Here is a 22,123-nt window from a genome sequence, read left to right as displayed (position 1 = left end):
TTAAATGACACAGGCAGACAGACGTCTGAGTATACCTCAGAGACTACAGTCACTTTGGAAATGACACCTGTAGGATTTTTGAAAAGTTGACTATTTTTCCTTTGGATGTATTCACACTCTCCTCTTTTCCAAAGCTGTCTGTTAAGCACAAAGATACAAAGGATGGCCCCTGCCTTGAAAAGCACATCATCCACCAAAACTCAGTAAAAGGAATCAGTGCAAATACAAAGCACTGACAACCAAAAAAAAGAAATAGGCAAGAACAAAAAAATTTCACCTTGCTTCAGTAGGAAGCGCATTTTTCAGGGGATCAAGCTGCCCAAAATATGTACATTTAACCTGAATGCTTATCAGGGTGCTTCCATGATGACCAATGAGGCTTTGGAGGCTCCACAGGAGATTATGGCAACAGCATGGCAGACTGGATTAGAAAGGACAAAGAAAAATAGAGAAAGGTGAGGATGAAATGGGGTGAAGAACTTGACTTGGTGTGTCATGGACTAGGGCTCAAAAGAGCACATAAGAGAAACCCAACATGGCAGGCAGAGTCATGGTTGCAATCAAGTTCTTTCTTGTGTGGGAAACAATGCAGTGAAGCTGAGGAACAATGGAAAAAGCTGAGAGGATAAAAGTCCTGCTGAAGCAAGGAAGGATAAAAGCTCTTGTAATTTAGATCTGTGCAAATATAGAGGGAAAGACTGAATGAAGGAGCAAATGAACATTTGCTATGGATCCATCAATATTTAAAAGGTAGGGGAAAGGAAATTTACAGCTCTTCTTAAATTATTTTCATGCAATCTGAAGCTAGAATTTCATTATAAAATCGATTAAATTTTTCCACAGCAATTAAAAAGGAAGCACCTAGTTGTGGAAAACCCCTTGCCTTAAGTCTGAGCGGAAAAAAAAAGTCATTAAAAAAGCATTTAAGATTGCTATTAACTTGTAAAGCACATACTACTGTCTGGTGGTCACTGGTGAATTTTAAGGGACAGTGTATCCCCCCCTCTTTGGAAGGTGTTCATCTTGTGGGGTTTTTTGGTGGCTATTCTCCTCCTCCTTTCCTCATCTGCAATCAGATGTGTTTGTTGTAGTTCACAGCTTGCAAGAAAGGGAATAACACTTCTGACTAATTTAATTTTCAGGAACTAGGACTTCTGAGCAGTCCCATCTCATCCTTCTGATCCTGGTGCATCAGTCAGAGGGATCACAGATACTGACACAAACAGTGAGATATTCCCTACGTGGCTTACTCCATCCTCCTCAAACCTGTGTCATGCATTGAATTCTGCTGCCCTAAGCTGAACTATGGATAGGCTCAGACACTAAAGCTTCAACTTGCAACATCACTATGATTCTTTGTGTTCTTACTACTGGGTTTTTTCAAGGGGGGGGGGGGGGAAAGGCAGAAGGAAACAAAGGAGGCAACCAAGCTCAGCTCTGAATTTTCCACTTCTATGAACACATGCTAACTAGAGACTACTGTGTGATCAACTATCACATTTTCACACTAAAAACCTTTCTGAGGTCTTCCAAATGAGGATGTTTGATGGATCTGCTGCAAAATGTTTTCAGAGAAGGATGTGATGGTCATACACACATTAATGGTTTCGAGATTTCCTATGTTTTGCATGTAACAAAGGCTTGAGGTTTAAGTTTTTTAGGTTACTTTTTACATCAAAAATGGTTCAGTGGTACTTCCATCAGATATGGCTTGGTTTCTATTATAGAAACTGACGTTTTTCTCTTTAGTGAAATAGAAGCTACTGCAAAGTGAAGCCTCCAAAATAATTTCCTGGCCAGAGTCTGTTGTTTCTGGACAGCCTCTCAGCTGAGGTGCTTTGGACAGTCACTGTCCAGATCACAAATTAAACCAGTTGTGCCCTATAGCTTCACTACCTTGCAGGGAGGAAGGTATCTATCTTTGCATGTAATAGGAAACAGCAAAACAAAATGTGTTAATTACACTCCAACGGAAATGTAATTAATTTCATTTTGTTTCTCAATCAACAAACACAGCTCCACACAGCAGCTGGAGCAACTGTAGGAGAAAGAAACATAATTAGACTATCAAGAACAACTTGGACTCCCATATTTCATTAATATTTAAAAGAAATGTGTCTATTTATGGAATGAAATGATCAGACTTACTGCAATGAGGAAAAATGTCTTTGCAAGATTTGGAGTCCAGATTCTGCCCAAATGACATGAAAGACCATCAGAAACAAATCTGAACCTGGGGGATGTTCTCCCCGTAGGATGAGCTTGGTTAGAAGTTGAAAGTGAGTACTGGTATGGAGGGACACTTCAAATGCACAAAACCAAACCACGAAAACCACTCCCCTTTTGATTTTTTCAACATTTAATTCAAGCAAATAAAGCTACTCATCTAATAATCACAGTTTAAAATACATTTGGCCAGGAGAGCTGGTTGTACTGACACAACTTTCAGGTAATCAAACTGATGCATCACTCAGATGGTTAAGGATTCATTTTCAAACAACTCCCCACATTCAAGAACATTAATTCATGTACTTATTAATTCCCCCCTTCAGAAGAAAAAAGTCTCTTGGGTCCCTAATAATAAACACTTTTCCCTTCCGGAAAACACTCCAAACAAGTTTGTCTCTACACCCTGCATTCTTGTAATTGTTTTTTGTCTTTTTGTTGGCCAACTCTCAAAGTAGTTACAGACCATATTTCACCACCCAAGAGCTGAGTGTAGATGACACAAATTTCAAGGTCTCTTCTACTATACAAAAAATCTCAGAGCTTTAAACCTGGACCAAAAAATACCACCTATTTTTCAAATCTCAGTGCAAGTCTAAACTTTTTATATAAAAAAAAAGAAGCCATTTCCCATAGGGACCCTAGATTCTCATAATCTTTGCTCTCCATTGAGCTAACTTGGATCTAAAGATACAGGCTGCACCCGCATACAAAACTTGGCCCAAAGTTTCTTGCAAACCAGTTCTGGATAAATGGTGTGACGAACATCATTGAAAGTTATGATAAAAAAAAAAAACAGGAACAAAACAAAACCAAAATAAGTCCAAAGTAAAATTCATGTAATTACAAAAGATAGAATCTGACACATGAAAATGTAAGAAGTGCAACTAAAAAATTAAAATGGCAGACTGGATTAGAGAGGACAAAGAAAAGCAATGCAAAGCAATGCAAAGAAAAGGAATGCAAAGCATTCCTTGATCTTGATAACATCATAAAAGAATGCACAAACCAGTGCAAGATCCTGGGACTAGAACAGAGAGGCAGCACAAGCTTCTTGAGTTGTCACCAAGGAATAGAAAAATTTCTTTTTTTTGAAGAAACTGACATGATTAGAGGTCAATAATTTGTGAACAAAAATTGAATGCCTCTGAAATGTATAGATGGGGTTCACATGAAAGCATTATTTGTCCTGTGCACTCCATAACTGTAAGTTTCTATTTATACTCTACTTCAGATATAAATGAACTTTTTTAATGAGATCATATTTGGATTTTATTCTGCTCTCCTATGATTGCAGACCATTAATCCTTTTATACACTGCACTAGGCTGATTAGAACATAGTTTTGACAAAGCAATGAAGTTGGAGATACATGAACATAAATATCTGCCCAGAGCACTACAGCAGGAGGACTGACAAAGAGGCCTAAGGCAATGATTTTAGTTCAGAAAAAAAAAAATATAAGGCAGGAGAAAAGGTATGCAACTTTACTCCTTTCATATACTAATTGTAATAATTTTCATCTTACAGGAATATTTCATCAAGTTAGGAAAAAATATAGTGAATTATCCATGTGACTGGCAGAGTCTGAAATCAATCATACACATTACTTAGGTATAGTCTGTAGAGGGAGAAATTCTGTACAAAGCAGTGGCAAGTGGAAGCCAGAATCTTTGGTATTGTGGAAGTATGACAAGTTATAGCAGTAGATTAGGAAACAATACACACAGAGACAAATGGAACAATAAATACTGCTGCTTGTATTGACAGTTGTGGTAACCTGGCCTGGAAAATAAAGTTGTGTTAAAAGATTCGAACTGTGACACCCGTGAATTACCCTCATTTCAAGGAGACATCTTTTGCCTTTTCTTTGAAAATGTGGCCAAATGTGTCCAAACCTTTAGTTTTTTTAGAACTTTTAGGAAGTGCAATTCGTGTTTTAGCAAACCAGCAACATGAATACTCTCTCAATGTCCTTTTTTGAGCTCAACACAAAAAGATCATCCTCTGCGTCCTATCAGCTGACAGATGTGTGTCAAGTGGGTGACATCTTTCTCCCAGACTCAGAAAATTCCTGTGGCTCTTTACTGCACACAGTTTGTAAGTGGGGCTGTAGAGTAACATTAGAATTATCAGAATTGCTATTTTAGTAACTCAAACTCTGCTTTAAGGGGAGCTTAAATAGTAACCAGACGTACCGCAATAAATATTCCGCTGGTCCCATTGAAGTTGTCAATCCAACCCTGTGGGGAAAAAAAAATGATTAGTGTTCCTTTCAATTATGCATTGCTTACACAGGCTTCTAAATTATGACAGTAGTGTGGTGTAGACAAAGAAGGCAGGAGACACCAGTTTAGATGGATGCCAGCCCATCTGGGACAGCTGCCAGGATCCAACCAGTAGCAGGGGATGTATTGCCTGCAATTTACTCATCAACAACAGAATCTAGGTTTGTTCTTAGAAAGCACTTCTTTCCTACTACCTGGCCTCAGGAATAAACTTGCTGAAAACAGCTGGATTAATATTTACCCTTGACAGACAATATGCAGCTGTCACCAAGTGTGATTTGGTTACTCCATCTTATTTCTAAAGTAAGGAAGAATAAAACCCCAAAACCAAACCCCAACACTCCTTTTGAATCCCATCCTACTTCAGGTCAGGGAAGTTGCCACTTGTGGGAGCTAGAGTTCAGAGCAGAGATGAGCTGTTTGACCTGGAACAGGGCTGTGACACCAAACAGAGCTCTTTGTCTTTGCAAGATGGGGACCTTGGCCCAGGGCCTTGGCTGTATCGCAGCCATCTCTGGCACACTTCAGTCTGCATGAAAGCCAAAGGTGACTTTGTGCTGCCTTTCCAATTTGGCTGCAATGTTAGGGCACATTATTCCTATCAGTATATTTAGCTTAATGAATTATCTCATTCCAAAGTACAGCTCCATTTAACTACTGAGTCCCTGACATTTGTACCTCAACCACAATGCACCAGGAGTATGACTGACCCTCAGATCCCATGTTTTGAGCACAGAAACTCCCCTGGTGTGCTTGAATGGACAATCAACTGCAAGCCCAGCATTCTGCACTATAACTTTCCCAGCTATTGTTATTATTGCTTAAATATGGTCTTTTCACAGGAATTCTAAGTTGCTGAATAAGGCTTGCTGTTCTACTCCAGCACGGGATCTCCACCTCTTCCGCACATCTCCCTATGAACTGTGGACACCTGTTTCTGAAGACACTGGTACAAGGAGGGACAGCTTCCTGACAACACCACAGCTCCAGCTGCATCCAAATGCTCTCGGTAGGGAATTGTGTATTCATGCTTACTGGGAAAGGTTCATGCCAGCTGGCTCCCACGATGGATGGCCTGATGATAGCAATGTTCAAGTTTCCTTTCTCTTGCTGAATCAGGTACTCTGACAAGGCTTTGGTGTAGGTATAAGTGTTGGGCCACTCCCCAAGCAGCTTGGGTGTGATGTCTTGAATGATGGATTCATCCAACCACCTACAGGAAACAAGGAGAACATCATCATCCACTGCGCACGGAGAGAAAAAGATTCAGGCAAAACAGACCAGTGAGACAGGAATCCTCACCTGAAACAGAGGATAAGTTAGTGAAAGATATTTAAGGTTTGGATTTAAAAGTGCTTTGTGGGAGAAAGTTACTTTTGTCTTCAAGGTGCAAAATAAAACTTGGTGAGCTTCAAGCTACAATTCAGGTACCTCTACAAACTCACTTCAGAGCAATCTCTTGCATGGGTAATGCTTCACTGCAATCTGTAACATAAATATTGCCATGGTCTACAGCCTGATGGAGCTCTCCCAGCCAGGAATCCAGTTCTCATCCTCAGCCAACACAATCCCTGCATACTCCCAAATATGTTTTAGGATACTCCAGGAAACCTTGATTAGCAAGTCACGTAACAACACAAAGGTCTCAAAAGGTGGAAAAATGTCCCACAGGGATAATATTCCAACAGTGGATTTCCATCATTTGCAGGGTTAGATGTTCCTTCTAGCAGGCCTACCACAGGTTTGTTCACACAGGAAACAGCTGGTGCTTAAAAAAACCAACCAAAACCAAACCACCAAAAAACCCCAAAAGAACTCTGCCAACTTGTTTTTTATTTTTTGAAGGTAGTAAGTACCTAATCCATCAGAAGCAGTTATGCAGATAGCTTTTTAAAAGCATCCTTACCACGACGGAGCTGCATGAAGGGCCTAAGGCTCCAAAAGCTCTTCCCTGGCATAGCACCAGGACCTCACAGGTCCTGCAAGCACCTGGGTGCAAAGCATAAGAACTGGCTGTGCTTCCAAAGCCCTCACAACCAGTCCCTGACAGGCACCCAGGAGCCTGGTGTTACACCACAAAATCAAAGATTAGCTCCTATAATCCAATTTGTAATTAAGTCAACGGACTTACAGTTCAGTCTGAAGGCGTGGACTCTTCCCAGGGGCACTGCAAGGATACTGCTTCCTGCAGATCCTCACTTCACCCCTCCTTGTCTTGAATTTCAGAAAAAGGCAGAGATCAAGGACAGAGAAATATGATGCTGACTGTCACACCTGAAAAATTGCTTGATCCAGTCAACCTTTCAAAGACATGGTGGCTCAGGCGGCACAGCACTTTCCAGATGACTCTCATTGGGCACAGATGGGAAGTTGTTGTATGAGAAAGCACTGACTCACGGGGGAGGGTTGGATGCACCAAATCTCTCAGTTTTGGAATTTATTTAGAATCTGACAATTTGTAGTTTATTGGAATTTTTTCTTTAAATAAGAAAGCCCTATGGAGGCACAAACACCTTCCTTTGCAAGCCTGGTCCCGTGCAGCAGAAACAAGGCAGAAGAAAGCATTCAAGCATAAAATATTAACTACGCAGAGGTTACAAGCAGCACATAATATTGACATAATTTGTAAAGTCACTTAGGCAGCCACTGAACCTCAGGGTCTCAGTAAACTGAAATTTTTTGAATCTGTGGAGTAGCTAATTGCCAGCCTACCAAGAGGAGATGCCTATTTCTGTAAAGCCTGGAGGAAGACTAAGTTAATTTGGGAACTCAGGTTAAGCTGTGTGCAAATCTTTTTCCCCTTCTCTTTTTCAATTTTCCTAATAGGGGGTTACATTCTCACAAAGCAAAGACAAGTGTAAAAGTACAAGCAGAGGTAATTTCCCCTTGTCCTCTTCCTTCCAGAGAGGTCTCTGCATACCTGAGGACCTGTCCAAAGGGCACCAGCCTGCCAGGTGATTTGATTGACCAACATTCCCATCAGGGAGGCAGAGATGACACTTCAGCAAGAACTGCTCTGTGACCTACTTGGAAGATTCTGGAATGGTTACTCACAAAAGCTACTGATTCTGCTCACTGCTGCATCTGCCCCTTCCAAGCAAACAGTGTAAATTAAACAATTAATAACTTCTCCATTATATGCACCAAATTACTCTGCCACAGGGAAACAAAACTTTCTGTGTTAATGGCTTTGCATTAGTAAGACTTTCTTGTAAGCAATGACGGATCTGTATTTTCTGCAATAACCAACCCACAGCTTCAGCCAAGACTTTGCTGTGTGCTGTGATCCTTACCTCAGCACACCATTCAAAGCTGATTTCCTTTAGCTTTAGATTAAGGCAAACCATGTTTGATGCAGCAGATTAGATGTTTCCCCTACTGGCCTGGCAGCACTTAGAAGTGTGACTTTTGCTTTACACAGCTTAAGCCTCAGGGCTTACTTGCAGGTTAAGTATCAGAATACTGAAACAGCAAGATGTAACAGGAGGATAAATGCAGAAAAAGAAACAGCTGGGAATCTTCCTTGAGATTTCAAGTGTATAAGCAATCATAAGCATATATCAAGTGCATGGCCAAAAGCACTGTTAAATGGATCTGTTATTGCATCCAGTTGTTCGATTATCCCTCTTAAGCACTTGCAAGAGCAGCATTACCTTAAGACAAGGGTTAGCTGTGAACAGAATCATCCACAGCTGGCTGATGCAAAACATAATCTGTATTTCTTCCCATTTTTGAAGGCAGTTAATATTTCCTTGTCTGCTTCTCCTCCCTGCCCTTCAAAGGTAAAATTCTGATATCTCTCACTCCCTCTCTCTGAAACCTTCTGTACCCTGATATCCACACACTATTTCTTTCACTTACATGGCAAATATTAAGGTGCATCTCAAACATCATCCTCTCTGCTTCATTTTCAAGCTATGATAAATAAATTCTTAGTGTTTTATATAAAGCAGCTGAAGGAACAACCTCTGAGGTAGCCTAGCCCTTCTCCACACTTCTGACCAGCAATCAGACCTGTACTGCAGTCTTTTTTTAAATCTGAGCCATCAATGCTAATTGTTTCCAGAGTTGCAAGTGATGGTAACCTTTTTGGGACAGTGAAATGGAGTCTTGACAGTGATGAACACCAAAGGACATAAAACTGAGTAAGTGGGCAAAAAGATGACAGAGCAGCTTCACTTTTAGGGAAAAGCAGTCTATCAGAAGTGGTGTTAGAGATTGCTTAGCTTAGAACTGGCAACTGTAGCTCAGAAAAAGCTCTTGAATCACAGCTCTGAAACCTCCATGATAGTGAGTAGCAGCAGGGGATTAAAAAAAAAAAAATCAGTGAAATGCTGGCCAGCATCAGGTACTGAGAATGAGACCAGTGGTGTAATTTTGAAGCTATTTAAATAAAACTTTGAGTGACCGTAACTGGGGTACTGCATGAAGCTCTGTCTGACCCCCATACCTCAAGGAGGGAGTAGAGTTGAAGAACAGGTAGAGAGGAAGGACAACTAACATCAGCACCAAGACAGATCCATCAGCACATGAGGAGAGAGTAAAAAGGCTGAGACTCTTCAGGTTTCTGTGAGGGGAACAGAAAGGAGTATCCAGACTGGTGTAGTTACCCTAAATAACATCTCTCAGTGACGCTCTTGAGGGCTAGGTAGTGGACCATGGAGCCCACTGCTCTAATGCACTAAGACATTTCTCAAGTTTCTTATCATTTCCACTTACTAAATAAAAGATCCATGATTGATGACTACTAACTGGAAGTAAACATATCCAAGAATATGGGCTACTAGAGAAATTCAAATAGAAAAAGCAGTTTGTACTAACTTTTCTGGAGTAGTGCTTAGACAGTTAAATTATTTCTTAAGACAAATTTATTTTATTTTAAAAAAATCAGTGTTTCTCTTAGTGGGCATTAATTAATTTAATCTTCCATTACCCTAAATCAAGAAGAATAAAAATTTTATACCAGCTCTTTATGTTAATAGATCACAGATCAGTTGCTTATATCACCCACTAGAAAATTAATGAAAACACATTAACAGTTGTGGGAAAATTCTTTTAAGGAGAATGTCTTCTAGGACCTTTATCAGCTGATTTTGTTATTCTTTCTAATTATTCTTTATTTTGGTAAATTCAGTTAACCAAGCTTTTTTTGGTGTTTCATCAAAGCCCTGTATTCCTGTGCGGGTTGAGAGGACATTGCCTTGTGCTGTGCCAGGAGAGGCTCAGGTGGAAATCAGGAAGATTTTCTTCACTGAAGAGGTGGCCAGGCATTGGAAGGGACTGCCCAAGGATGTGGTGGAGTCACCAATTCTGTAGGTGTTCAAAACCCAACAACACGTGTCACTCGGTGCTCTGGTTGATTTGACAAGGTGGTGATCAGTCAAAGCTTGGACTCAATGATCTTAGAGGTCTTTTCCCTGAACTGTGTAAAAAAGCCTCTTTCTTACTCATCTCCATATAACTCCAGTTAAATAACACAGGATTTCTTAAAGAAGTGGAAACAACATTGGGAAGCTTAAAAGATAAAAGAAAAAAGGTGTATGGAAAAAAATCAGTTCCTACTAAGGCAGCAGCAGAGCTGAGTGTTACAGAAAGCAGCAACTCCATTCCTGGAAGAAAATACACTCCTGCAGAAATTAATACTGGACTCTCATGAAATCAGAGTCTTTAAAAAACCACAAAGAAACAGCAGTAACAGCACCTCTGACAGAAATTCCACCAAATTTTGTGAACAGCTCCCAGGTCTGCTGCAGGATGAAGGGAAGCCTGCACTGGAAGGGGCAATGTGGCTCCTACTTACTCTACTAAATCGAAGAGCTTCTGGGGCTCGGCTGGGGGTGGGTAGATGATCTCCTCAATGCATTTCCGGACGCAGTTTGCATAGGCAGTGGAGATGTGGATGAAGGCCTCGAGGTTCTGCATCTGCCGGGCCAGCTCAAGAAGCCGCTGCGTGCCCATCACGTTCAGCTGCAGAGCATGTCTAAGGAATGCAGGGGGAATAAGCAAAAGGCATTTCACTGGGAAGAACATAAAAAGGCTGAGCTTTATCCAAACCTCATCATGTACAGGAAAGTCAGGGAGAGCAGGGGGCACAGTGGTGCAGAAAGTGTCATTGAAATGCAAGTGTGAAACCAGCTTTGAAAGCAACGCTGTTGGATTTGCTGTTCTGGACACCGAATGTCTCTCAAATATTTTCACTCAATTTGAAGGCCACAAGTAAGACTTCACTAACATCTCTAAATGTGACATGTTGGTCACCCTTCCCTGGAACATGTATTTCTAAGCCCTGAGGCACTGTGGTTCCTACGGTACACATTCAGTCGCTCTCTGGAGGGACCACTGCTAACCCAGAAGAACATTATGGTTTCAGAAAGCAGGAAAGGGTCATTGGGCCCAGAAAAACAGATTCATAGCCTCATAGAATGGCCTGGCTTGGAAGGGACCTTAAAGATCATCCAGTCCCACTCCCTTGTCATGGGCAGGGATATCTTCCACTATCCCAGGTTTCTCAGAGCCCCATCCAACCTAGCCTGGAACACTTCCAGGGATGGGGCAGCCTCAGCTGCTCTGGGATACCTTTGCCAGGGCCTCAAGACCGTTACAGTAAGGAATTTCCTCCTAATATCTAATCTAAACCTACTCTCATTCACTTTGAAGCTACTCATAATCAAAGAACACACCATTGGAGATAACAGCTCAAGTTCCCAAGGAATGGAGATGAGAAGTGATAAGCATAAGAGAAAGAATGTCCTGGTTAGCAAGGCTGCCCTTCAAGCACTCAGCATTGCTAGAAGTTGTCTTAGAGACAATCTGAAACACATCTCAGCCAGCAGACTCTGTTGCAATGTTTTGTATTGGAATAGCGACACTTTCCTGCACAGAAGGGAGAAGACTTAGGAATATGCAATCTGCTCAGCTCTGGAGTAGAAGCTTTCAAAGGCATGTACAATGTTAGGAATTGTGCCATCAAGCACAGTGTACACTAAAAAAAAAACTAAATTACATTGAAGAGAAAATGTAAATAGTCCAAAGGAATGAAAACATCAGCTGAAGAGTACAGTCAATATTTGGATCACTGTATCTAAAGCTAGAGACACTTTTCTTTTCACATGGTGCTAATTAAGTGAAGCATTTTCTGTAGATTTCTATTTTCTCCTGTCCTTCTATCAGGATGAATACTTCTACCTGAGCTACCCTTCATATAAAATTTACTTTTCCATGCTTATTTCTGTTTGACTGCATCCCTTCTGAGAAGTAAAGAACAGAACTGTGCTCATAATATGGGCCTAGCGTGGATTTCTGCTGAGTTGCTCAGAGTTCTTTAGCCTTCAAAGGGAATATCTCTAACGCTGGCAGTTTGTGGTTTGCTTTATCATTCTTTATTTTTTTTCTATTTCTATTAAACCAGCATCTATTAATATTTCAATATAACACAATTTCTGAGATTTCTGCCCTCAAGAGTTCCATCTGGAGAACTCCCTAAGTGTACTGCATGTTGATGCCAATAATTCATTTAGTGTCTCCACTGCTGCTTCTCCAGTATCTTCACAGTAATACTTTTTCCCGCTCCTTATCTATTGGCTTTATACATTCTTCAAGCTTCTGCCATGCTGAAAAAATAATTTTATTTGTGTCATCATCAAGTTTCTGCTCAAAATTATTAAATAAGTAGCAATACTGTGCTTTCACATTTAACTTGCTAAAACTTTTACCCATCTTATGTATTTTATTATTCAGTCACGAATAATTTGAGTTGAAAAACTTCTCATATTTTGCCTTCTAATTATCATTTCCCTTGTTCTGTGGGAGAGATTTTGACAGATCACATACAATCAGTCTTTAGTTTCTCCACTACCTGTAAGATGATGACCTTTTAAACTTTTAGCTTCTTTCTATCTATCCTCCATACTAAAAATGTGGTTTCCCTTTGATGTTTCATGCCACTGAGACTTATTTTTAATGTTGTCCAAGGGTGACGTTAGGATGCTTGTATCCCCATTCGTGTGTGCTGTTTATGGTGGATATTATGTTCTGTGCCTTCAAGACTGGCTCTGAAGAGGGAAAGTTCTGTTTTGGCTTCTTATCAGCCACTCCCACACAGCTGGTGGAACATACAGATGGGACAGTACATAGCGCTGCTTTTGCTTTTTTCTGGCCCTGCTTTTCACTTTGCTCTTGCTTTGGCTTTGCTTCTGCTTGCTCTTGCTTTCTGCTTCTTCTCATTAGTTAGTTTAGCTAAACAGTCCAAATTTCTTCCTGGACTGTTTCTCCTTTCCTGTGTGGACCTACTCGAACCTGCTCCGGACTGGGACCTGGGAAACACTGAGAGTTTGCACCTTGTGGCTGCAGCAGCTGCCCCAGCGCCGGAGGGACCGATAACAGAGCAACCACCCCAAGAGAGACTTTCTGAATTTGTCATCTTTTTCAGAGTGGTGTCATCCGGTATTGTTCATTTTGTGTGCTGGGGCAGGGCTGTGCCTGTTAAATAAACAGGTTCTTTCCACCTCTCTCCGAGGAATTCTTCCTGAACCAGTTGGGGGGAGGGGCCGTGTGGGCTTGCTCTTTGGAGGGGACCCCTTTTTGGGGATTCTCTCCCAGTTTTGCCCTAACCCAGGACAAATGTGTGTTCATTTGTGCATTGATTTAACAACACTTGTGGCTACTTACATATTGGCTCAAGATCACATCAAGATCTGCTTTCTTTCTGGTGTTTCTCTAATTAGTTGTTCTAAAAAGCAAATAATTATGGTGGACATAGTGGATATCTCTTTAGCCTGTGAGCAAATAAAGATTGATATTACGAATTGTGTTTTCAACTATGACAGCTTTAGTGTTTTTACAGAAGACTGTGAGGATCTGGCAATGCAGATCATCCATCTCGGTTTGTTGAAATGGATAATCTGCACAGAAGCATTTACACATCTAATCTTGTTTCAGTGGTTTATTTCTGCTGGATTTTCTTAATGGAAAAGCCTCCCTGGGCAGGCACTCCCAAGGGAACTCCTTCAGAAAAAGAGCACTTACTGTAAACCATTCATTACAGTGAGAGCTGGGTGTTTTAAAGGTTGTGATGGGCTGTTTTCTCAAACCACATCGCATTTTCCTCTCCAGGTACTCAGTGACAAAGAAAGGCCATTAACAAGACCAGCTTTAGAGACAGACACAACACAGTTTCTCTGTCTGCAGCTCTGCCAAAAGATCTCCCTGATGACCTAAACCATACTTTTCCTCACCCCAGTTTTAGGTCATACTTAACTCTCTTACAGTATTACAACCCAATCCTGTACTTCTTCCTTTTGTTCCTGTGGGACTGTGCCAAGACAACTCCCTTTTGACATGCGCGCATGAACGCACATGCGCATACACACACACACACAAAACACACATGCACACACACACAGAGATCATTTTCAGGCACACCCTTTCCATGTTCAGCACAGAACCGCAGGGAGCACGAACATGAATGGGGAAATCAGCACTGCAGCCATGCAAGGGATGCTCTGGGCAGTGCCATGGTGCACTCTGATTCTGCTCAGCAAACACAGAAAAGCAGGACGTACTTGAGGGGTTCATCAAAGCGAACTGTGGCTGCACAGTGGAAGACAACATTGACCCGGGTCAGAAGCTCCTCCTCATCTTCAGCACTGATGGCCAGCTTGGGCTGAGTGAGTTCAGCATTAATAGGCTTAATCTTCTCGTGGAAATTAGGGCAATCTTCTCGGACTCTGTCAAAGACCTTGAAGCACAAACAGAGAGAGATCAGGTACCAAATTAGCCTGCAGAGATCGCTTTGATTAACAGCCAGTCTGATCACATCAATCAATGCAACTTGCACAAAAGAGAATTCCTGTCTGGGGAATGACACGCCAGGTTCAAACCATGACAATAGTCCATTCACTTGCTCCCTCCTAAGGGAAACAGAACAAAAATATGAGTCGTTAAGCATTGCTCCGAAGAGATTAATGAATCTTCTCTGCCACCACTCATTTCCTCAGAGAGCCACCAAAATTCCTCTGTGTCCACATCTCGTGCAACTACTTGCTACTAGACCTCAAGGGCTGCCTGTAGGACCAAAACAGGAGCTAAAGAGCAAGAGGGCAGAGTATGGAGTGGGAAAGCCTGTGCAGCTTAACCCAGGCTAGATGGTTCTACAAAGGACTTGCAGGGAGGAGAGGAACAAAGCAGTGTTGCTCCTCCTCCTCTTCCTTTGCTGCTCCTTGTCTACTGTCACTCTTTGTTCACGTCAGAGGAGTCAGTGGGGATCTGCTTTTGGGATGGAAGGATGGTGCATCCCAATCATCCCCACTGCTGAAGCTGCTGAGTGCCACCAGCAGTTTTGCATAACTGAACATGTGTGGAGCTGGTTGGCCTCTCAAGACATCTTCCAGCCCTTTTCTTCCTACAAGTGTGATCCATAGCTCTCTCCAAGGCACATTTCTGCAATATTGTATTTGAGCCATTTCAACTGAATTAACAGAAACTATTAGGTACAATAAGATCCTTTGTAAGAATTTGCGCCTGGCAGACTGTTTCGGTCCAATCCGACTAGCTATGGACCCTAGCCCTCATGATCTTACATAGGACAAAAGGCAAAAGACAAAAGGCTCTTCTCCTCTCGGGAACAAAGTCCTATTTTATTAATAGAAGACACCAGGTGGTCCAGGTGACTTCCCAGGTGGAAAAGAGGGGGTGGTCTTCTCCCGGGGGGGAAGGGGGGGGATTTTAAGCTGAGGGGAAGGGGGGCAGAGGAAGGGGGCTACAGCCAATGGGATACAAGTGAGGAGGGGCGATGGGAGGGGCAAACCAGGAAGAGACCACCAACACTGACACTTGGGGGGAAAAGGGGAAGACCATGTAATGACAGGATACAAATAATGTGAACAGTACAAATTACCAAACACCCAGTGCAAATAACTAAATAACTAAACTATTTAGTGCAATACAACATTCCTTCCCTTTTTTTTCTTTTCTTTTCTTTTCTTTTTTTCTTTTCTTTTCTTTTTTTTTTTTTTTTGGAGGGGGTGTGGAGCAAAGTGACATCATGAAAGGTAGAAAGAATCAATAGAATAGAATGGCTGTGGGATCTGAAGAGGTATTATCTAGATTCCAAAGGATAATCACACCTCTAAGGCAAAAAGTCTACTGTCAGGAACACATAATACTGAGAGACTTTACTGAGGGATACAAAGGACGAATCACACCACCTTTGGACACCTTTAAGACCTGTCTAGATAAGCAGTGCCAGGAAAGGCAGGGAACAGTTGGACATTGGGGAAGGAGGATGGACCAGCTGACTTTTCAGTAGCTCTGTTTTTGGGGTGTTTCCCCTCTTCTGTAGCCTATACACCAGTAACACTGAGCTTCAAAATATCTTTACTACCATGGCTACTTTCTTAGAGTTTCTTCTGACTTTGACATGCCCAGTGCCTATGTACAAGCAGAAATTGTGTGACATAAATTAAACATAGTAAGAAACTAAGAAACCCATGAAAGACTAAATTTATCCTAATAGCAGTTCTTTTTTTTGTTTGACTAAGTGATTATCATCTTTCCACTTATCTGACAAGCAAATCTAGATAAACCTTGAGGTTCTTAGGGATAAAGAGGTGATAAAATAATCATTAGCCTTCTCCATTATGCACCACACTCTACACTTATTTTAAATTGCCACACAGCTGCATATCATTCAAAACATGAAACTTCAGCCCAAGTTTCATGTTTGTGAAGGATAAAGACAAGACAAAGCCATTTCACTGTTCTCAGCTGCACCTGAATGCACACATCTTTCATCAGTGTGGCTAGGCCAGAAAACAGATCTCTAGAAAGAGTTATTAACAGGCAGAGGTGCTGGTGACAGCTGGCTGGACTGTAGGAACTGAATTCCCAGGCACTAACAGCACTAATGTCTGCAAAAAGCTTGTTTTCTAACAAGATCCTAGACTGGCTCTCCAAACATGCATAATCTCCTGAGAGATGACAGCAAACCCTAATGGGACACAAAATGGAAAGGTTTCTCAGAAAACACATGTGAGACCAAAGCTATCTTGTGGGACTCTCAAAATACTCATTTGCAATTGTTCTTTTGCAAAGAGAGTGCAAAATGCCACAAAGTGAGATTTATTTTCTACTTGTTTGGCATAAATAATGCAAAGGCAGAGAAAGAATGAACCAGCCCTTTGTTCATTTCCGTCACGGCATATAAATTAAGAGTAGTATTTCTGCAGTACCAGCCTTGGAGAGGTAACTTCTTCCTACATCTCCTCCTGATATTCCCACTGCAGATAATATACTCTTCGACTTCTGTGCCTGCTGCTACCATGTGCCAATCAGCTGCTGCAGATTTTCATCCCCTCCAATGATTCACTGCATTCCTCTGAAGGATGAAGGCAATTTCCAAATGGAAGCACACAAGTCAGCACACTGCTTTGGAAACCTTCTGCACCACAGGAACATTCAGTATATTGTCACCATTAAACCAGATAACAGGAGCAGCTGTTTAATCAAAGTCTGCTGCTTCTTTTATGGAAGCTGAAAGGTTCAGACTCGTCAGTGCTTTACAGGGAATTGATGCAAGATTTAAAGGCAAAATAAATGCAGCTTATTTTATACTGCTTCCTGCAGTTCAAGGAGTACTTAATATAACAATGATGCTTAGTCAGGAGGTAAACTGTAATTGCATCTCTGAATTCTGATGAACTCACCAAGAGCATAAATAATAAATCCACAGTAACTGTGTGAGGCCTAAGGATTGTTCTGTCTTTTCTTTTCAGAGGCCATCTGCCAATATAAAACACAGTCAGTGGACTGGCCTCATGTACTGTGGAAATTACACGTAAAGACTGGTCAGGTCAGCAGCACTTCTGAAGGGATACAGGAATTGCTACAAAATCAGTGAAGAGAAAGGAAAGGCCTTTGACTTCAAGTTGTCCAAAATTTTTATGAAACTGAGAGAAATCAGTAATAACGTCACTCTGATTTCAGTGTCTTTTTGAGCATACTTATGCTGCTATTCCCATTTTTAACCTCAAAACAGATGTAAGTTCAGCATGAGTTGTGCTGCCCCTCAACAGAGGGGAGAATTTCTTATTTCTCATTTTATAATCAGGCAATTCCCATTTATAATACTAATCAAGTCTCTGTGTTTTCACTATACATTGTCAAAAATGTGAAAACAGGACATCTGGAATTTCTCCCAACATTCTAGTTGAGTGTGTCTAATGGAGACACTTTCCCTATTCCTGTCCTCCTAAGCTCTGACCTCCCTTTCTAAAGGACAGCTGCAGCTCTTGGTGTTACCTGCTCTTACCTTAAAGGATGTAATAATTCAGAGAGGTTTCTGCCTACCAATCCTTCAATCAGAATTTTTTCCATGCCACAAAGATACAAAAACCTCAAAAAATAGGCAAACTGCACATCTATGGAACAGCACAGTTGAAACATAAAGGAACCACTGTGCAAAATGCCAAAGGCTTTGCGTCTTCCTCAGGAGGCATTTTCAGTGAAGCAAATACAAAGTAATGAAAAGTAGATTGCCTAAGCCACGGTCCACTTCAAAAAACAAGCTTGCATGACTTTAGTCTTGTCAAAGCCTTCTCAAGGGCCTGGGTAGTCCTTTCTTTTTTGGACAGTATTCCTGGATCTCCCTCTATCCCACTGCACTGGTGGGCAGTGACGACTAGTGATTGGTGACTGACCCAGAAAGTGTCAAGTTTTCAAGTGGGCTGAGATAGGCAACCTTTTTTCCTTGGGTGTGTTTAATAGGAACACCCTATTAAACAAACCCAAGGTGTGCCAGGTACTCAGGCTTCTCTAGGAGGATTGGTAATTTACATTACAACATGAACATTTCAAGACATTACTGTATGACAACCTTTAAAGTGGAGAAAATCCAGAGAAATTTCACAAAATGAAACTCATAAATGGCGAACCAATGAGAACATTAAAGTTGAGAGAGCTCAATTTAAAAAAAAAGCAAAAAAAACCCCAAAAAAACCGCACCAAAAGCTTCCACTCTCATATAAAGAAATGGAAGGGATTGCTTAGCATGATTCAGGAGAATACAGGCAAGAATTGCTCCTTGTGAAGGAAATATATAATTTATCCTAAGAGAGACACAACACAGGCAAAGGGATAAAATATCGGCAAAAATTTCTTCAAAGAAAAAGGTGTTCACTGTCTGTGCAGAGCAATTTTAAACCCTGGGTGTTTGAAATCCCTCTTCTGAAAAGAGCACTGGTGTACAAATACAGGGGAGCAGTCTGTATATAAGTACACAAAATAACACCCCACAGGGTGTGCATCCATACCTTGGTGACTTCAATCAGCATCATAAATAAACAAGTGATCATCACAAATTTAAACTACTGAAGACACCAAAGTCATGCAAACAACTCTTAAAAAACCACCTAATGTCTGCAGTTTAGTCCTGCTAAAAGGGTTTATCAGACTTGTGTTTGCCATTGATAAAATCCTCCAATACATTTAAGGAAGGAAGATACACAACTAGTTTAGAATTGCCATTGCAACAAATTTGAGATGTAACTGGGCAGCTTCAAAGTAATTAGCAAGCAATTAATCTTTAGCCTGGTAGATTTCTAGCAATAAACACCAGGATTAATCAGTCAAGTAATGTGTGAAAATGCAGATCAGGGAGCTTTAACTGGGACAGAGCCTTTTCTTCCCCGGCTTTTTGCACTCTCTGCCTCGTTTCCTCTTCAGAAAATAACTTTTAAGTACAGTTCTTCTCAAGGCAAATAAAGCATAACTCATCTCATCAGTGAGGAAGCAGGCAGCAGAGCATTCCCCATTACAGAAAAACTAACGGCTTATGCTTCAATCCAGAGCTATTACTTTCCCCTGAGTAGAGTTAATGTAGTGGAAATACAGAACCCACCACCAACACCTAGTAAACAAAACAGCTGATTATTTAAAGATGAAGACTACAGAAACAAAGAGAGGGACAGAAAGTTTCAAAAAAGGTCAGATAAGACTAACATATATATCCAGCTATTTGGGATGTGGTTTTGAATAGCCAGCTTCCTTGAAAATTGGCTGCTGACCAAACCTGCTTTTCCTAGCAAGAATACTTGAATTACACAGCAGTGAATCTGGAACACTTTCCAAGTCAGACATTGTGGACAGGAGTATGAGGGATTTGAGAGACATGGAAAAGCTTTTCATAGAGTCTCTAGTACCATCTTATATGTGGGTGGATGAATTATGTATAGAACAAGGAGTTTCCTGATGTTTATCACAGATGTTCCTGGTGCCCCTGGGTGGTACCTTGAGATCAGCATTGGTGTTTGACAGGGAAGAATATAAGTGCAGAGAAGGAGAACAGCAACACTTGGAGCTTTTCCTACAGGAACCACTGAAAATGCTTCTTCCCACACATTTCCTAGGACTAGTTTCCTTCTCACCCTTCTCCATAACTATGCCCCAATGAGGCCATGGGTCAACAGGAGTCAATTGCCAAAGCATTTCTGTAGCAGCCACAGGGCCTGCAAGGCCTCCCTGGCAGTCAGTTGCCTAAGATACGAAATGCCTAGTCATGATGACTGGACCAAGAGACCTCTCTTCTGCCTCGGACCCTCATTATTCTCTCTGTAAGGTCATATTTATCTTGACCCTTACTATTGGATTGTTTCCCAAAACCCATATACCCTACATAAACCCCTGCCTCTGCCCAGTTCGGCAGAAGAACTGTTACTGGCACCCTTCACAGAGGCTGCCAATAAAGACACATCTGTGGAACCTCACACAGCTCTTCTCCTCTCTCATGCCTGTGTCTGCCAAGGCAGTTAGCAAGCAGAGAGCTGAAATCACTAAAGAGCTGAATTCACCAAAGAGCTGATCTCACTTCAAGAGCTGAGCTGCTTGCTAAGTTTCCCTGTGGCTGGAAGCCTGCCTGAGACACCTGGACAGGTTGTGCTTAGCGGTCCTTTGCTACATGGACACTTACGGCAAGCTGGGGTCAGACAGACCTCGAGAACCCAGACCATTATACATGTCAGCAGTCCCAACTTGAGTTAGATCCCTGTGCCCTTGCTCAGCTCCTGCTTTGCAGAATTTATTACCACTGGCTTTGAGAATCACTGTATGGACTTGGAAACACCAGTAAGTATAAAGTTATCCAGACACAGGATCTTTATCTGCTTTTCTATACCCACTGCCTTTAATCACAGATCTTCAAAGTTTCACTGCCAGATTTGCTTGGACACCCGGGAACTTCAGGAGTGTTTGTTGAATTCCTGAGGATAACCAGACAGGACTAATGGCTATGTCAAACACAGACTCCTACTTTTTGGAGATGTTGTTAGAAATTACCAAGAAAGACTTGGAAAGATATTTAAAGAAATTACCAAAATCTACTTTCTAATTTGAGAGCATAATGGCTGTCACACAGACACAGAGGAGGCAGCACTGTATAAAACACAGTGCTAGGATGCAATTCCAAATTTTTCTTCAAGGACAAAACATCTGGGCTATTCAGCTCCTAGGCAAGTCTTGAGATGCAGTCTTCTCAACTTGGGTCCCTCTAAAGAGCTCCTCCAAAGGAATTGCAGTCTAGGGCAGGTGTCCTGCACTTCCTCACCATGTCCTCCTGAGCCAAAAGGCACAGAACATCACCATTAAGAGAATCAGGGGTAATGTGGGCACAAAAGTGCACCTTAATTAAAAGGGTAAAGGGAGTTTAAAATTCCTTTAATGTCACACACAGCAGAAGCGGAACAAATCAAGAAAGATGCATCAAATATTTAAAGCTACTCAAATAAAAGAGAAATTCTTCAAACATTGCAGTGAGAGGGCACTCAAGTGTAGAGAGCTGAACATCTGGGAAATGAGTACAGAAGAAGAATAAGTCACTCTTCTAGAATGAACTGTGCTAGAAAATTACCAGATAAAAGAACAAGTCACTGGTGTTAAGTGAGGAACTATCAAGGAGTTAGCCTGGAACCAGGGTTTTTCCCAACAGATATTCTACCTGTGGCGACGATGTCTTGGAAAGTAAGAAAGCTTTCTGGCATGAGTGTGAGCCATTTCCTGCCAGCTGGTCTCAGTGACAGAAATTTATGCTAAGAATATTGAATTTATGGGTGTGTCAAACAGTACAATCAATTAAAGATGGAGGTTTTGCAGGAGGTTCCTGGAATGTGTTGATGAGAACTTCCTTCTCTGGGTGATAGAGGAGCCAATGAGGAGAGGTGCTGTGCTGGACCTTGTTCTCAGCAACCTCTTGTTCTCATTTTCTCGGAAATTCCTCCCTGTGAAGGTGGTGAGGTTTTGGCACAGGTTGGACAGGGCTTGGAGCAAGCTGGTTCAGTGGAAGGTCCATGGAAGGGAATGGAACTGGATGATTTTTATGGTCCCTTCCAACCTCAACCATTCAATGATTTTGTGATTTACACAATTAGGACAATTTTTCATTTCAGCATTTTTCTTTTGTGCTCACATCTGACATAAATATTTTGTCAGATATGTCACCCCACATATATTTTTGTTATCTTCATCATGACAACGTAATTTTTTGAGGGGTGCTTAAAAGTAAAGCCCTAGTTGGGGTATGCCAGCCTGTTAAAAACCTGCCTTTTTTCCTTCCTATCCCTTAAG

At 41.5% G+C, this 22,123-nt stretch overlaps 1 protein-coding gene across 4 annotated transcripts in view; it reads right to left on the bottom strand.

Annotated features, from left to right (window-relative positions):
- The window catches only part of LOC103819550 (fatty acyl-CoA reductase 1-like), a 121,666-nt gene that overhangs the window by 15,457 nt on the left and 84,086 nt on the right, over positions 1 to 22,123 (bottom strand). For all 4 annotated transcript variants that reach the window (XM_018918533.3, XM_018918530.2, XM_030238126.2 and 1 more), the window contains exons 3-6: positions 14,074 to 14,249; positions 10,314 to 10,493; positions 5,549 to 5,726; positions 4,424 to 4,468 (exon numbers count right to left, since the gene is read on the bottom strand). In XM_018918533.3, coding sequence (XP_018774078.1) covers positions 4,424 to 4,468; positions 5,549 to 5,726; positions 10,314 to 10,493; positions 14,074 to 14,249 — 579 coding nt within the window. The remainder of the gene's footprint in view (positions 1 to 4,423; positions 4,469 to 5,548; positions 5,727 to 10,313; positions 10,494 to 14,073; positions 14,250 to 22,123) is intronic.

Source organism: Serinus canaria, chromosome 1A (genome assembly GCF_022539315.1).
Source record: "Serinus canaria isolate serCan28SL12 chromosome 1A, serCan2020, whole genome shotgun sequence".
Classification (NCBI taxonomy): Eukaryota; Metazoa; Chordata; class Aves; order Passeriformes; family Fringillidae; genus Serinus; species Serinus canaria.
The sequence above is the reverse complement of the archived record's forward strand: the minus strand, read 5'-3'. Positions and strand labels throughout refer to the sequence as shown.